At 43.8% G+C, this 17,188-nt stretch overlaps 1 protein-coding gene across 2 annotated transcripts in view; it reads left to right on the top strand.

Moving 5' to 3' along the window:
- Positions 1 to 17,188, top strand: part of PAK2 (p21 (RAC1) activated kinase 2) — a 233,987-nt gene that overhangs the window by 89,917 nt on the left and 126,882 nt on the right. The window contains exons 2-3 of one of the 2 annotated variants that reach the window (XM_029615638.1): positions 3,964 to 4,072; positions 15,751 to 15,965. In XM_029615638.1, coding sequence (XP_029471498.1) covers positions 15,779 to 15,965 — 187 coding nt within the window. In that variant the 5' untranslated portion in view covers positions 3,964 to 4,072; positions 15,751 to 15,778. The remainder of the gene's footprint in view (positions 1 to 3,963; positions 4,073 to 15,750; positions 15,966 to 17,188) is intronic. The other variant, XM_029615636.1, reaches the window with a different exon arrangement.

Below are 17,188 nucleotides of genomic sequence, written 5' to 3'. Positions count from 1 at the left end.
TTCAGGGCCTGTAGGCTGCCAGTCATTTATTTCAGTTCTTTATAGTCCTGTCTGAGGAAAAAGGTTGCTTTTTCCAAATATTTTATTTAACCCTGCTAGTAAATTTCGTTTTTAGCATAATTTTGTGGCCATTACTTGAAATGTCATTATTTACAAGGACTTCTGCCAAACATGATGAAGAACACGTCAAACTTTTTTCAGTATATACAGTGTGCGCTTCAGGCAGAAAAATATAAGATATACACACTAGAGATGTGAATCGGAAGCAGAATCGGTTCGGATTCACATCTCTAATACCCGCTCTTCATGGTGTGCATGTTCTGGTTTGACTTAGGCCCTAATGCACGAAGGGGTAGATTTTAAAAGGGTGCGCACGCTACTTGGCGCGCACATGTGCACCTGATTTTATGACTTGCGCGCGCAAAGGGGCTGCACAATTGTGCACCGAGCCGTGCTGCCTTCCCCCGTTCCCTCCCAGGCCGCTCCGAAATCGGAGTCAACGAATGGCACGGAAGTTCCCTTGGAGCGGCCTGAGAGGGAACTTTCCTTCCCCATAGCCTCACCTCCCCCCCCCTCCTCCCCCGACCCTTGTCTTACTTTCTGCGCCTGCCGGCACCCGATCCTCTGCCCCCGCCCCCGGACCGCCCCTTTTTACAAGCCCCGGGACTTACACGCGTCCCGGGGCTCTACGCGCGTCGCCGAGCCTTTTTAAAACAGGCCCGGTGCGCGTATCCTCCCCCCCCTTACGTGCGTAAATCCTTTAAAAATCCGCCCCTAAGGCTTTTCTCTCATTCTGTGTCTCCGGGGGGAAAAGGTTTAGTGAATCAATCAGCTCCTTAGAGTAGACCTGAGACCTTGGACCCGTATGAGAGCTGTAATTTATCTTTTAGGAGGTGCCACACACAAAATTCTGAGGGAGGAATTGTGTTACTCTTGAAAATGTTTTCTCTTAGTTCTTAAATCTAATTTTAACCTTTTCTTTCACTTTTATACTCTCCTTTCCCTTCCCTCCAGCCTTTCTCCTGCAGCCTAGCAGTTGCTCCTGGCCCAGCTGCCCCTAAGTACTCCCAGCCTGATCCTGATTGCTGCTCTTTCCGGCCCGATCCTGGCTCTTCCTTCTGGTCCTTGGGGCGGCTGCTGCTGCTGCAATCTGGAGGTCGTGACTTTCAGCAGCAGGAAAACGGGAGGAGCGACTCTGATAATGGGGCTCTCCCCTCTGGTGCTGCCACGTCCACCCCATGGCTTCTGCTCTAGCCTTCAGCTCACCAAAATTGCTTTGATCATCTCCCCACCATTCCCTTGACTTCACAACCGGGAGTGTGTGGTGCCAGGGGGGAAACCTCCCTCCCAGTAGCCAGGCAGAGAAGCAGGTGGCTGCTGCTCTTTGCTTCCCTTCCCTCACCCCCACTTGCTCAGGACAAAGCTCTGATTGTATGATTGTGTGTCCTGTGTTGCCTATCACGTCTGCTTGCTTCACTAGTTGGAATACATTTTAGTTTTTGCCGACGCGACACGCCTGAATTTTGAATAACTCATCACCCAAAATAATCTACTTTCTGAATTTCTGTTTTATGCCTGTAGGGAATGTAAATAAGTGCAGTTCGGTTTTCTTCAGCTAGGATTTTATTTTTTCCTGTTTGGCGAGTCTGTGAGATTGTTTTTTGGGCATTTTCTTTCTATCTACCATTCCCACCCCCAACCTAACTTGACCCCTCTGGAAAGGATGTCGCCAAAAAAGGTCAAAGAGCGAGCTGCTGGATCCGTGTGCCGTTAATGGTTAAACCTCTTCTGCACACAGCCATTCTGACCTGACCTAAACAGGAAAGAGTAGGATGCCTTGCTGGGTGCATTTTAAACCGTTTTCACCCAATGATTTCTGTGCAAGTGTCTGAGAGCAGGTAACAAGCTGTGCACAGGAGATCTAACTCTTCGGAGGCGCTCAAAACCTTTTTTTTTTTTTATTTTTGCCACCTTTCTTGTTCAGGTTTTCAAGTTAAAATTCTAGTAGTTAGGTCTGTGGCATACACCCAAAATAGCCACAAAAAGAGAAGGCCATATCCTAGTTTCTCCCCTTTTTTTTTTTGTTCAGAACAAGGATCTTCATGTTTTTATAACTTTTTGTTAATGGTATCCCTGTGTAGTGCAATGCTGAAATCATATTCTGTAATCATATAAAAATATTAAGAAATGCCATGCTAGGGTCAGATCATGGGTCCATGGAGCCCAGCTTCCTGCCTACTGTGATCAATCTTAAATGACATACTGCCACGCATGTGAGCCCTGGGGCTGTGCTGTGGTTGACGCAGCCTAGCAAGTGAACCCACTAGGCCCACACCAACAGCAGGTGGACTCATGGAGTAGCCTAGTGGTTAGAGCAGTGGGCTATGAACCAGGAGGCCAGGGTTCAAGTCCCAGTGTCGCTCCTTGTGACCCTGGGCAAGTCACTTTACCTCCATTGCCTCAGGTACAAACTTAGATTGTAAGCCCTCTGGGGATAGGGAAATACCTACAGTACCTGAATGGAATCTGCTTTGAAATGCTGAAGAAAAGTGTGAAAAGCAGAATATAATAAAATAAAAGGCAGAATTTGTAAACTGAGAAAACACTGATGGCCCAGTATAGTAAGGTGTGCTCGACAGAGCTCGCAGTTTTATTTGCAGTTGTGCGCAAGCTTTATTCTCTGAGGATAAACAGGACAGCAGTCCTCCCACCTGGGTGACATCATTCGATGTCGCTCGACATGGAAAAATTATCTCAGTTTCTAGAATTTGAGTGCACCTCATTGGGTATGCCCACACATGCCATTATACTAGAGGTTCCCAAACCTATACTGAGTGACCCCTAGCCAGTCAGGTTTTTCAGGATATCCTTAATGAATATGCATACTTTGGAACTAGTGTATGCAAATGTATCTCATGCATATTCATTGTAGATATCCTGAAAACCCAACTAGCTGGAGGTCCTCCAAGACAGGTTTGGGGACCTCTGCATTATACTTGCATCCACGTGGGGTCCCTTCAGTATCTTTTGCCTTGGAGCCCTTCAGTTGTGGTGTATGGTCTCACAACTCCTGTTCTGGGTCTTTTTGAGCTAGTTTTCTTCCCAGCTACATGATTGTTCATTGCAGGGTCCTGCAGTCTTGTTCCTTGATTTTCCATAGGTAAAGTTGTTCAAAAATTTTCTTTTTCTATTGTTAATAGCAGTGGAGCCATTTGGTGCCCACTGGCCATCGACTCACTGCTACTATAGGGTTTGATTTTGCATCCCTTTTATTTTGGTACAACATGTCTAGCAGGTTCCAGTGATCTCGCCCCTCCCCCCCGATGCAAAAGGACCATGTCTTATCTCGGAATCTCGTGATGGCTTGGGGCCATCACATGATATCTTTGGGTGACACAAGTGTGTGGCCATGACCCAAAAAGGATGCTGTTCCCATCTGGAACTTATGGATAGATTTTATGGTCACCGGATGACTTATACATTGGAGGCATTGGCATCAAAGGATCTCAGAGATGCCTGATGGATTGTCTATTCCCTCACTGCCGATAGGGAACCCATAGGTAGGCCATCGTCTGACTCTTCCCTTTCAAAGAAGGCATCGTGTTCTGAACATCAAGGGAAGCTGAAGAAGCATTGGCATAAGTCTTCATTGATGCATGATGCTGGGAGCGGGCCGGGAATACCCCATAGCAGTGACGCACTGTGGATAGTTCATTCTCTAGACATGCCAAGGACTTGAAATGGTCTCCATTGATCCTGGAGTTCATCACCGATCCACCTCTCAGTTCTGAAAAGGATATAGTCACTCCCCTTGCATCCCTATTGGTGTTGGCATCAGTGATTTTTCAGGAGGAATTTGATAAAAAGATCTAGCAGGCCTTGGAAAAGGTGCTGCAGAGCCTTGGTCCTGGGACATCAAGGGCAGGAACATTGAGCCTAAAGCTACTTCTCCTTTCCCTCCAGGTGCTCATGGCGATGCATTGATGCAAATACCGATGCCCTGAGGCTCATTGGGGTCAACGCCTGCCAGCCTGCTAATCTCTGGCTCCTCGGGAGAAGAAACGTCTCTGAGGTATAACCTTTTCCACCTTCCTGGCGTGGACTAAAATGCTTAGAAAGTACACCCAACCTTTTGTTTCGTTTGATGCAAATAAGCTGGGAGTTGTCATTGCCAAACAGACTATTTCTAATTGGCTAGCAGATTGTATCTCCTGTTATGCCCAGGCGGGCTTGAATCTGATGGGCCATGTCAAGGTTCATTCTTTTCGAGCCATGGCAGTGTCAGTGGCTCACTTGCAATTAGTCTCCATGGAGGAGATCTGCAAGGCAGCGATGTGGAGTTCCCTCCACTCATTCACATCTTGCTACCGTTTGGATAGGGATGATTGACGCAATGGTAGGTTTGGGCAGTTTGTCCTTAGGAATTTGAGGTGTAGAACCCAACTTTATTCCCTCCTAGGGCCTGTTTTTCTGTTCCAGGTTGCCCCTCATGAGATTAAAAAAAAGAAAAAAAAGAAGGGGGGGGGCTTGTTGCCAACAAAAATATTGTTTGCCTGCTGGCACCTGTTAACTTGTTATTTTTGTTTTTCTCCCTTTGTTCATTGATGGCAGCCCGTAGCTAGGGATTCTCCCTGTGTGGGGACTGTCACCCTGCTTGCTCTCAGAGAAAATAGAATTGCTTACCTGTAACAGGTGTTCTTCAAGGATATCAGGATTTCAATCCTTACGAAACCCACCCCCTACCCGGGGAATTGGTTTCTCAAAAACAAAAAGTGTTCCTCATTGCTAAATTCTGAGGCTGAAAGGGCCCTGCGTGGATGCCCGAGCATGCCCAGGGAGGGGCACTCAGAGTTCTAGAAACTTTGAGGTAATGCTTCCATGCTGGGGCTCTGTCAGATGATGTCATCCATGTTTGGGGACTAGCATTCTGCTCTCCTCGGAGATCACTTTGAGGTAATGCTTCCATGCTGGGGCTCTGTCAGATGATGTCATCCATGTTTGGGGACTAGCATTCTGCTCTCCTCGGAGATCTCTTTGAGGTAATGCTTCCATGCTGGGGCTCTGTCAGATGATGTCATCCATGTTTGGGGACTAGCATTCTGCTCTCCTCGGAGATCACTTTGAGGTAATGCTTCCATGCTGGGGCTCTGTCAGATGATGTCATCCATGTTTGGGGACTAGCATTCTGCTCTCCTCGGAGATCTCTTTGAGGTAATGCTTCCATGCTGGGGCTCTGTCAGATGATGTCATCCATGTTTGGGGACTAGCATTCTGCTCTCCTCGGAGATCTCTTTGAGGTAATGCTTCCATGCTGGGGCTCTGTCAGATGATGTCATCCATGTTTGGGGACTAGCATTCTGCTCTCCTCGGAGATCACTTTGAGGTAATGCTTCCATGCTGGGGCTCTGTCAGATGATGTCATCCATGTTTGGGGACTAGCATTCTGCTCTCCTCGGAGATCACTTTGAGGTAATGCTTCCATGCTGGGGCTCTGTCAGATGATGTCATCCATGTTTGGGGAGTAGCATTCTGCTCTCCTTGGAGATCACTTTGAGGTAATGCTTCCATGCTGGGGCTCTGTCAGATGATGTCATCCATGTTTGGGGACTAGCATTCTGCTCTCCTTGGAGATCACTTTGAGGTAATGCTTCCATGCTGGGGCTCTGTCAGATGATGTCATCCATGTTTGGGGACTAGCATTCTGCTCTCCTCGGAGATCACTTTGAGGTAATGCTTCCATGCTGGGGCTCTGTCAGATGATGTCATCCATGTTTGGGGACTAGCATTCTGCTCTCCTCTGAGATCACTTATTACAGAGAAGTCGCTCTGCTCTCTCCATGCAGCAAAACGTTGCATTGTTAGTGCACTCTTATGAAGGGGTTAACTATGATCTCATCCCCCTCTTCCCCCAAAGCAGAAAAGTGGGCTTGCTTGCTTGCTTCATATTTTCTTAGCACTGGAAATTTTACTCTTGGGCAGGGATGGAGTAAAGTTCCCAGCACTAGGGTTAAGTCCACGGGCAGAAGCAGAAATTCTGACGCGGGGACCTGTAGGTTTGATCTATGCACAGAAAATGATTTATGTGCACAAAAATGTTTTCTGAGCTGAAAGCATTGTATGCATAAATCATATTTCATGCACACAAAGCAAGCACAAATCATGTTTTGTGACATAAAATTTTTATGCACCCAAAATGAGTTGTGCGTGTTGTAGAGAATCTCCCAAGTTAATGTACACTCAGGTTATGCAAAAGGCTGAGCATGCATTTTGACTTGTTTGTGTGCACGTTGTGCAGGTCAGCACACTTTTTAACTCCTGATGCATTAGCATACCATTAGCTCACTGCATCAGGAGTTTAAAAAAAAAAAAAAGAAGCTTTTAGTGAATGTTAAACTATGCACTGAACTTCAGCACGCAGTTTTAAAGTTTCCCTTATTCCCTGAGCCCTGAAAGAGTTGCATGTGATGAATTTATAACATCAGGTACTGATGCCAAACTTAAATATAGCGTTGGATTACCCTCAGAAAGGGCTGGTCACCTTCCTCGACTACAGGAAGCTACTTTGGTGGCCACCATGATTACATGGAGGTGGCTGAGATTAAACAGGTAAAAACTGTTCCCAAAATTCATGAAGGTTGAAAACCTCTAAAAATAGGAACCAGTTTGAATCTGGTCCATCCTTTTAGCCAGCAGAGAGCTAAATTCTTTCCTCCTTTTACCCAACAAGACGAGCTGTAAGAGGAGGCTTAGGATGGAAGGCTATATATTGCTCATGCTGAATGTTGTTTGGGTGATCACCTATGTTATGGAAGTATAAATGGTTAGCTTTTAGCAGCAGTTATTTACTACATTATAATTTAAACTGCTTTCAGAGTCCCAAAGTATCTGTTTTGAAAATCTACATTAACCCCTGACTTTGTTCTTTCCTGACTTCACTAAAGGTCCAGCAAACGTTTCTTTACAGTGAACCCATCTAGTTTTCTTTATTTACTTATTTCTTTTTTTTTTTTTTTTTTTATATTTATTTAAGGTTTTTATATACCGGCAATCATGAGAACATATCTTGCTGGTTTACATGAAACGGGAGTGCATTAAATACATCAAACTAGAACTCAGGTGACCGAAAGTACAGTTACAATTAACAAGGGTGGCAGAACTTGTTGGGCCTCTGCTGCCTTGCAACTTGTAGCCTCTTATTATACACAATCAACAGTCTGGGTGGAGGAGGAGGAGACATTTATCAGGGTTGTGCCTAGATGTTGAGGACGCCAAGATATGTGCCAGTTTGTCCCCTTACTGGCTGAGTCCCACAAATATGAAAATGTTTAGAAAACAAACAGCAGATGGTTAGATGGTAGCATCAAATAATTTATAACAGTGTTACAAATAGAAAACACTGTTTAATATTTGATTCTCTTCTCCATATATACAAGGCAAATTGTATTTTGGAAGATTTCAAAGCATATTTTAAAAAAATACTTAATGTCTTGTTGACCAGACTGGCCAACAAACCTGAAAATGTCCCATGAGATTGCACCCTGGTGAGAACTTCAGGTCAAAAGCTTCAGGCTTGAGTATTGAGACACACAGGCCGGAGCGCACTGTTAACCCGCAATTGGACGTGCGTTCTCGACGCGCTAGCTTTACCCCTTATTCAGTAAGGGGTAATAGCTCATCGAAAATGTGCGTCCAACCCCCCCGAACCTAATAGCGCCCATAACATGCAAATGCATGTTGATGGCCGCACATTTTACTTTAAGAAATTAGCGCCTACCTAAAGGTAGGCGTTAATTTCTGCCGGGGAAGTGCACAGAAAAGCAGTAAAAACTGCTTTTCTGTGCACCCTCCGACTTAATATCAGGGCGATATTAAGTCGGAGGTCCCGAAAGTTTAAAAAAAAAAAAAAATTTGAAATAGGCTTGCAGGTTGAAAACCGGACGCTCAATTTTGCCGGCGTCCGGTTTCCGAACCTGTGGCTGTCAGCGGGCTCGAGAACCGACGCCGCCAAATTGAGCGTCGGCTGTCAAACCCACTGACAGCCACCGCTCCTGTCCGAAAAGAGGCTCTAGGGTCGCGCTAGTGTCCCTAGCTCCTCTTTTTACCGCCAGCCATAATTTAAATAAATTAAATTACTGTATCTCTCTTGTATTTACTTGTCAAAGATTAAACCAGGAAGTTGTCAATTAGGTGTTTCATTACCACAGACACCTGGGTTACATACCAAGCATTGAGTAAACCTGTTCAAAGCATTGCAAATAGAGAGCACCAAAATCTTGCAGTGTCTTTTTCCCCATTAATTAGTCACCATGCAGCCATTTACTATGAACAGGAGACGCAGACCCTGCTGCCCTCACACAGCACACAAGGGCTGCTGCTGAGCTATGGGGCCAGCATTGCATTAGTTAATATTGATTTCCTGTGTTAAGCACCACATTTTCTGCAGTACCCAGGGAATGAATTGGACTTCAGTTTAAAAGAAAACTGCACTCATTATATATACTGCTCAGTATTATCAGAAGTACAGATTGCAAACAGTAATGCTGTATCAGAAATGTTAGTAAAGTGATTTTTGAAAATATTAAACAGTTCTGAGTGCAGCTGCCTTTGGAGCAAGGTCACAAACAACCCCCTATGAAAGGGAATCTGATTGGTTCAAGCATTGAGTGCCATCCCTTGTGTTATAGCCAACATGGACCAAATGCATTCACTGGGTGCATGGTAATTTTTAACACTTGCTAACATGATTTTCCTAGGGGTTGAGGGGAATTTAAAAGAATGGATTAGTAACATTTTTTAAACAATGAATATACTTAGCAAATACCTACACAGTATGCAGAGTACAGCTTTATTTTAGTAAATGTGCTGCCGAAGCGAGCACTGAGTACAGCTTTATTTTAATGTGACGACTGATGGGCAGTTCTGAAAAAAAATAGTGAATGCCTCAAAACAAAAATAGGCAAAGGGAGAGTTATGTGGATCCAAAAGGATAAAGTTGCTCTCTCAGACTAATCACTTAACTTTCTCGTATACTTAATGCTGAAAATAATTTATAAGTTTTTATATCAGGGAGGAAAAGACTTCAGAATCCAGCAAGAGGTTTTACAAAATCTGGAAAACTTGCTTCGGATATTGTAATCACAGGTCTAAAAACCTCCCAAACCAACCTATTTTTTATTGCTGCAAATTCATTTTTAATATTTTTCTTTTTGCTAAAATTGATCAAAAACTTATCTTTAAATATCTTGAACAGTTAGTGCTAGACTGAATTGCCACGCTGCCACCGATGGCCAGTGTTTCGCATTGCTGCTGTCTATAATCCTGCTAGCACTTCTCTTGCTTGGAGCTAAACACTGATCATGTAGATTTGTTTTTGTACTTTGTTTTAGTCCTAAAAATGAAACAAATATTGCCATACTTTGAATATTCCTCCTGTTGACCTTTAAAATTTTCAAGTGTGGAAACAGGATCCCAGAACCAGATCCAGATAAGAGCTGTTATAATAGCCAGAGATAAGTGTAAATCAGGAAGCTGTATGGTCCAGCCACTTTGGTTGACTCCTGGTTCAACTATCAGACAGAACGTGGATCAGAAAGCAAACTACCTGGAGAAGGGTTGAGTTGGTTGGAAGATGTGTAGCACTAGAAAGCAGAGGACAGCAATTGGTTAGGAAGCTGTGGGCTGCTAGTACAAGAATGGCCAGTCCTAACATGCTATGATGCAAAGACACTCTCTGAGGTTTATTCTTACTTTCTGTCTAGCACCAAATAAATCTGGTGTCTTCAGGCTCATTCTGGACTGAACAGGTCTGTGTAGGTTCATAAATTAAGGATTGTGAGGCCCTGTTAGGCAGTTCTTACCTCCCACCAGCAGAGGGCCTCATGTATTATCTGTCTAGTTCTCCCAGCTCTATGGCCCACACTTCTGCTGGCAGCCATCTTGTTCCTGTCTGGTCACTTATGTTCCAGTAAGACAGTCTGCACTTTTCCAGAGTCTGGTTGGAATCTCGGTCTTGCATTTGGTCCTAGACTCTTATGTTTCGTGTTTCTGTTTACTCCTAGATTGGTTTGTGTGTCCAGTGTTCCTGTTGGTCCTCATTTGTTTCATGAATTCAGTTCTCTTGCCGTGGTCCTATAGTGCTTCTGTGGATGTCTTCGTGTCTCCAAGTTTTCCTGCAAAGGTTCTGCCCTGCTTCTGTGGATGCTTTCATGACTCCAGATGTGAGGTCTATATTGTCAGTGTGTGCCTTGTATTTCCTGTCATTCTGTCCAGGTTCTGCTGGCTGCCAGCACCTAAAGGCTCAACCCAAGGGGAAGATGGCAGTTGCAGGCAAAAGATGCCCTGCCCCTGTTCCAGTTAGAATCTGCCAGTATTGCCTTTTCTGTTTACTGCCTGCTTTTGGCTTTGGGGAGTTGGGGGAGGGGGGGGGTCATACCTCCAGCTGACTATGCCATCATATGGATTTGAATCCCTTCATTTTGATTCAAGCAGTTAGACCAGGTGACTTCCTGTGCTCTTTGAATCTGCAGAATGTGCACCTGCACATCCCAATTACTCTGTCATTCATTTGGTTTTGTCTCAGATTCAAGAGTATTAAGGTTTGGTATTTCTGATACCAAACCTTATTTAATAAGGGTCTGCTTATTATTTGGGATGACAAGCTCATTGGGATAGGCACCCCTAAATTGTGAAGCCTACATTCGGGTGATTTCATTATTGCAAAAGCAGAAACAGTCAGTTGAGACAGGAGTTCCCTTGACCCATCACTGGATCCATCTCACTTGAGAGAGCTTTTTATCAATTTGGGAATAGTCAGGTTATGATCTGGAAATGGCATTTCAAGCACCTTTGCCATAGCCAGTGGCATCCAGGGCTGGTTGAAGATATCCTGCGGCCCTAAACTATGTCAAGTTTGAGACCCCCATGGTATTACAAAAAAAGAATAAAATATATATGAATATACTTGAAATTGAGTATTTTGTTTTGTAGAGGCCTCTCCTAATATGAGGCCCGAAGCTGCGGTTTAGGTGACGTGTGCCAAAAATCTGGCACTGTTGACATGCACATATTCTAATGGATGTGAGCCTCGTTCCTTAGTGAAGATGTGTTGGAAAGGTTTGCGAATGTATTATGCAGTGATGGATATGTGTGGAGAAAAGGTCAAGAAAGTGGTGGAGCCATCAATTCTACAAGTTAGACTCTATCTACTGCCACTTACAACAATATCAGTGTTCCCAATGAGCCCCCCTAGGGAGCAAATATTTTTCCGAGAGGAATCCCTCCTCAGGCTTACTTGATAGATAGTGGAGCTCAAAGCCTTGCTGTTGCTACCAAAGGAACACCAAATGCCATACTGCAACCCATTCAAGAGTAAGATTGGGTTTTTATCTAAATCCAGAGACAATAGGTAGAATCCTAGTTTCCATTCTGTTAGACCACTTTGTGGGAGTGGGGAGAAGACAGGGGGGTTAATAATTTTCGTGGGCCATTGTAATCTCAAACAGCTGGGTACATCTGATTTGTGAGGGATAGCTAAAGATTGCATCTGTTAGAAATCCCTCCAAATTGTGTGCCCAAAGGAGCTTTAAAGATAACTCAACACTCAAGACTTGTCTAGATTGGATAACTTTCCTTTTGCAGACTTGAGCAGTCAAACTTGAAACACTGCAGGAGAAAGAGAGAAGACATTTTACTCAGGGTACTTCTAGTCGCCAAAAACAGTAGATTCTGATCCATCCTTCATCTACGAGCCTTGAACAGATTCCTAAAGAGGGAAAAGTTCAAAATGATTACCTTGAGCTTGTTCCCTTTCTAAAGAAAGGATACCGGTTGTGTTCTTTGTATCTAAATGAAGTCTGCACCCATTTAGAATTACATCCCACTCACAGGAAGTCTCAGATTTATAGTAGGAAAAAAGTGCCTCTAGTTCTGTGCACTAACATTAGCACTGTGATTATTCACAAAATGTCTTGCAGTCATTGTGGTGTGTCTGTGCAAAAGGGATGATTGACTGATCAAGAGCACATCTGTAGCGTGGGTGAATGAGTCCATACAGATCACCATCTGAGTGCTGCCACTATAGTTTGGCATACACTACCACAAAACTGAAATTTATAGGGGCTCTGCTAAGCACCACATGCTATGACTTGTCCCCCCACCAAGAGGGCTATTGACATAATGGCCATGGTAGAAGGAGCAATTTGGATACACACTTAAGCTTAGTCCATGAGAAAAATGTAGGACCTCATGGCTTCCATATTGCAAATAACTCCCATGATGCATTTTCATTTGAGAGAACCCCGGTGGTTACCAAAGTCTAATGGAACAAAGCCACTCAAGGACTTAGCAAAGTTTCTGTCACAGAGCTCAGATATTCCCCCGTCTTGATGCTCTACCCTTCCAAGTACACCTGAAGCTTACTTTTTTAAATATTTCCTTGCCAAAATTTCATAACCTCTGTTGCTTCCAGCCTGGTGACTGGGGAGCTTATCTGTAACGTCTTCATGCCATGGGACCCTGGTCCCTCAGGAATTGAGGTTGCACATAAGCCTATTGGAGGTATGGGCCGTTCTGGACCTTGTAAAGGTTTTCAGAAATCAGGTGGCCAGCAAAATTGTCCTAGTTCAAATAGACCACTAGGTGGTCATGTTCTATCTGAACAAGCGAGGAAGAACCACAGACCAGTCTTCTGTGACTGGAAACTATCAAGGGATAGAATTGAGTCCTCTGTCATGGGACAACACTGAGCCATGTAGTTGGAAGAAAGAGAAAACATCCTAGCAGACTGACTCATTGGCCTTCTGGACCACCACAAGTGGTCCCTGGATCAGGATGTAGCAAATAGGATTTTCCTCAAGTGGTGCACACCTAAAGTGCAGTTGAATGTGACAGTCCAGAAGAGGAAGGTACTGATCTTCTGCTCTAGAAGGCAGGTGCCGTCTCCTGTCATTGAGGGTCAGGTTTCCTTGTATATATTATTCTCCCATTGTTCTGAGGCCAAAACCTTAATACAAATCTTGAAAGGACTAGGAATCATGGTTTTCATAGCTCTTTTGGCTGAGACGGATTAGATTTCCATTTCATTGGAATTAGTTTCCTTAGCAATTATATATGAGTTTCTTTCTATCGTTAATCTCTCAGAACTGCAGCGATGCTCCACACCAATGTCCAGAGTGTATCCCTCACATCCTGGATGATGGATATATAAGGTTCCTTGGTTTCTTTGATAAATTCTTTCTGTTTTCTAGAAGGGGGTTATCCAACTGGAAGCAGTATATCATCTGGTATGAGGGGAAAATCCTAGATCCTTACTCTTGTCCCACACAAAAATTACTTGAATGCCTTTTACATCTAGTCTGTTTGAGAGAGAGAGAGCCCAAACCCATGCCTGATAGAGAGGGATGTTTAGTTAATCTACGATTCAGTATGCAAATTAGGCCCGGCGGTAAAAACAGGTAAAAGGAGGCGCTAGGGACACTAGCGCGTCCCTAGTGCCTCCTTTTGGACTGGAGCGGCGGCTGTTAGCGGGTTTGACAGCCGACGCTCAATTTTGCCGGCGTTGGTTCTCGAGCCCGCTGACAGCCAAAATTGAGTGTCCGGTTTTCTTCAAATATTATTATTTATTTATTTTTTTGTACTTTTGGTAACTTTCGGGACCTCCGACTTAATATCGCCATGATATTAAGTCGGAGGGTGCACAGAAAAGCAGTTTTTACTGCTTTTCTGAGCACTTTCCTGGTGCCCGAAGAAATTAGCGCCTACCTTTGGGCGGACATTAATTTTTGGGACTAAATGTGTGGCTTGGCTGCATATTTTACTTTCTGTATTTCGGCTAAGTAACTAATAGGCTCATCAATATACATTTTCATGTGATGAGCGCTCTTAGTTTCGGGGAGGTTGGCCGCACGTTTTCCACGCGCTATTATTACTCCTTACAGTATAAGGGGTAATAATAGCGCGTCTAAAACACGCGGTCAAACGGGGGCTAAACGTTGTGCTCAGCCTAGCGCACCGTTCAATATCGGCCTGTAGGAGAGGGGATGTGTAATAGGCCTCTTTGAGAAGAGTGAAGGGCTCAAGTAGGTTTATAAATTCTCAGCCTAGCATTAAGTTGGAGTAAAGTATGTACCATCAAAGCAACTTTATATTTGACACAGTAGCAGATTGGCAGCCAATGTAAATCATACAATGCTGGAGTAATATAATCCTACATTTTTTCCTGTAATCAGCTGTGCTGCAGAGTTTTGTAACAACTGCAAGTCCTTCAGTGATGAAACCAGTATAAATTGCATTTAAGGGAAAGGTCAAAACCTGAATAACAGAGTGAGGCAGGGTCCCAAAGATGTTTCAATCCTCTAACAACACACAACTTTAAAAATCCGGATCATACAGCAGAAGTTATATACTGCTGAAAGGTTAAACTGGAATCTATCCAGACCCCGAGGCTCTTAACACAAGGAGCAACTGGCACCAAAATATTATCGATGGTAATGGATGAAGGTATATGACCAGCATTAGGATGCTGAGATACAGTAACTAAATAATTGATTTCTTTCCAAGGATAATATATTAGATTTTATCTGATGTTAAAAGCACTCTTGCTCCTAGAAGACTGGGCACTGGGAATATTTTTTGTTATTTGTACTCTAGCCTTTTTTTTGGATCTTGAAGTTTCAACCTGCTCCAGATAGAACAAGGATTAGGATCTGGTGTCATGTGGTTTGGTTTGCAACTACCCTAGGAATATTTCCTCTATTTGTAAATTCCTTTTTAACTAACTTTAGCCCAGTTATTACAGTGACTATCCTTTGCCAGGAGCTATACAACATAGCTCCCTCTAGAACTCTTCAATCGTGGGCCTTAAATCCAGCCACTAGGTGTCGCCATTGTGCAATAACGTTGAAACCCTTTCCCCTCTCCTACCTTCACAGCATCCCCGTGCCGACCTTGAGAGCAGAAGACCTGAGCCAGGAATTGGACCTAGGTCCCTCCTCTTGGCACTGCCACTTGTCCATTGGGCCATCCTTCTGTACTCAAACCTTTAAGAATTGTGAAGGTGACTCAGCCTATAAGGAAGATGCAAGTCATATTAGTCTGTAGTGTACACTGGCAGCCAATGCAGAAAATATTACATTGTCAAGACAGTCTATTAGTTTATTAGTTCCAAATTGTAAGGAAAGTGAAACGGGGATTAAAATAAAGCCAGGATGATACAACCCACTAGGATCTTAGAGCTGCCATTGATGGACTTTGCTAGCCAGGTTGTTTCCATGTCTGGGTTCTATGTGCTGGGAAAGAAGAGAAGAGGGTCTTGAAAGGAAAGTGAATTAAAGTTGGATTGATAGTGGAAATTGTCATAGTGGTTGCCTCATGGTGACAAAAAGAAAATCTGGCTTGGCATTGACACAACTCATTATTAAATGGAACATCCTTCTAATGTCATTTGGCTAACAGTGTTGCTCATCTTCTCAGTACTTATTCTGCAGAGAACATACACACATGTCCCGTTACAAACCATTGGAAATTTATACCCTGGTCTAGTGGTGTACACTTTAAAACATGCACCTTGAACTGAGAGAATTGGTTGCTGATTTGATGTCTTTTAGGGAATACCTTCTCATCAGGAATCCTTGACCTTTTATTTGTAAAAATATCATAGCATTCCTTGACAGAGCCTGTGATCTTGCTTGCAATTCTTTTCCTGGCTGATTTCATTTAATCCTTTGGTCTCCCTTTCTCTTTGACCTGTTGCAGGGCTTCAACGTGTTAAGTGCCAGAAACCATGTCTGATAACGGGGAATTGGAAGACAAACCACCAGCCCCTCCTGTCCGAATGAGCAGCACCATCTTCAGTTCAGCCGGCAAAGACCCATTGTCTACCAATCACAGTTTGAAACCTCTGCCCTCTGTCCCAGAGGAGAAAAAACCCAGAAGCAAAATCATCTCGATCTTCTCAGGCACTGAAAAAGGTATGGGGTGCAGTAAACTGCATTCTGCCCTCACTGACATGACAAGTTGAAAAATATATATAAATATGGATATCTCTAGAGGAGTTCCTGTAGAAGGGTTGCAGTTGCTAGCGAACAAACTTCCTGTGCTCTAAAACATTCTATTATAATAAGTCACTTGGTGAATCTTGGGTTAAATTGTGACTACTGTTATAACTACCAATTGATAACTTCCCATTTTAACTGTTAAAATTAATTTATAATAACAGAAAAGGCTTTATTTCTTTCTTGGATGAGGTCACCACTTAGTTGGCATCATTAGGTGATGGCTGTCCTATCCAGGAAGGCCACAACCTGAGTATCGTATTCCATTTTAAATGCTATGTTAGACAAAATCCAACTTCTTAAGTTTTAATAGTAAAATGCATAGCTAGAAGCTATTAAGTACACATTCGGGCACAATCCCAAAGTTTTATTACAAAAATGACTTTATGTGGAGTTGTTAGAGCTCTGTACAGTTTTGAAAAATGCTAATGTATAAAGCTAAAATTTAAAAGGTCAAAAATAAATTAAAGCTGCACTGTCATACTTTTCTTTGACATCGTTAGCATATTCTGTAAATGTAATGATTGTGGAGGTGTCACATCAACATTGGACTGAAGTAGTTGGTAAAACCACAAAGGAGAAACTTTAGTCCTGGGGGAGTTCTGCGCTGCTACAGAGCGCAGAATCTGCGCAGTCTCCTTCCTGTGCAGGTGCGCAGATTCTGCGTGGAATTTGGCAGGCTCTGGCTTGCCTTGAGCAGAGGCCATTCCACTCGTGGTGAAGATGGAACAGGCCCCAGTGTCCCGCAGGCGGAGGCTGTCCCGCTCGCAGCAAAGATGAAGCAGGCCAAAGCATGCCACAAATGGAGGCCATCCCCCTCGCGACGAAGATGCAGCAAGCCCCGGTGAAAGAGAGTTTGTGTGTGTGTAAGACTGAGCTTGAGGGGTAAAAAAGAACATTTGTGAGGATGCGTGTGTGTCTGGGCAGGTGCCAGAGAGAGAGAGAGAATCTATGTGAGAAGATTGTGAAGGAGTGTATATATGTGTGAGGGATTGTGAGCTGGTGTGTGTGAAAAAGGAATTGTGTGTATGTGAGGGTGCTTGTTTGTTTATGAGAGAGAGAGAGCCTGTGTGAGGGCATGGGCATGTGTATGTGTAAGAAAGAGAGCCTGTGGGAAGGAACTGTGTGTATGTATGAAT

This window comes from Rhinatrema bivittatum, chromosome 9 (assembly GCF_901001135.1).
Source record: "Rhinatrema bivittatum chromosome 9, aRhiBiv1.1, whole genome shotgun sequence".
NCBI lineage: Eukaryota > Metazoa > Chordata > Amphibia > Gymnophiona > Rhinatrematidae > Rhinatrema > Rhinatrema bivittatum.
The sequence above is the reverse complement of the archived record's forward strand: the minus strand, read 5'-3'. Positions and strand labels throughout refer to the sequence as shown.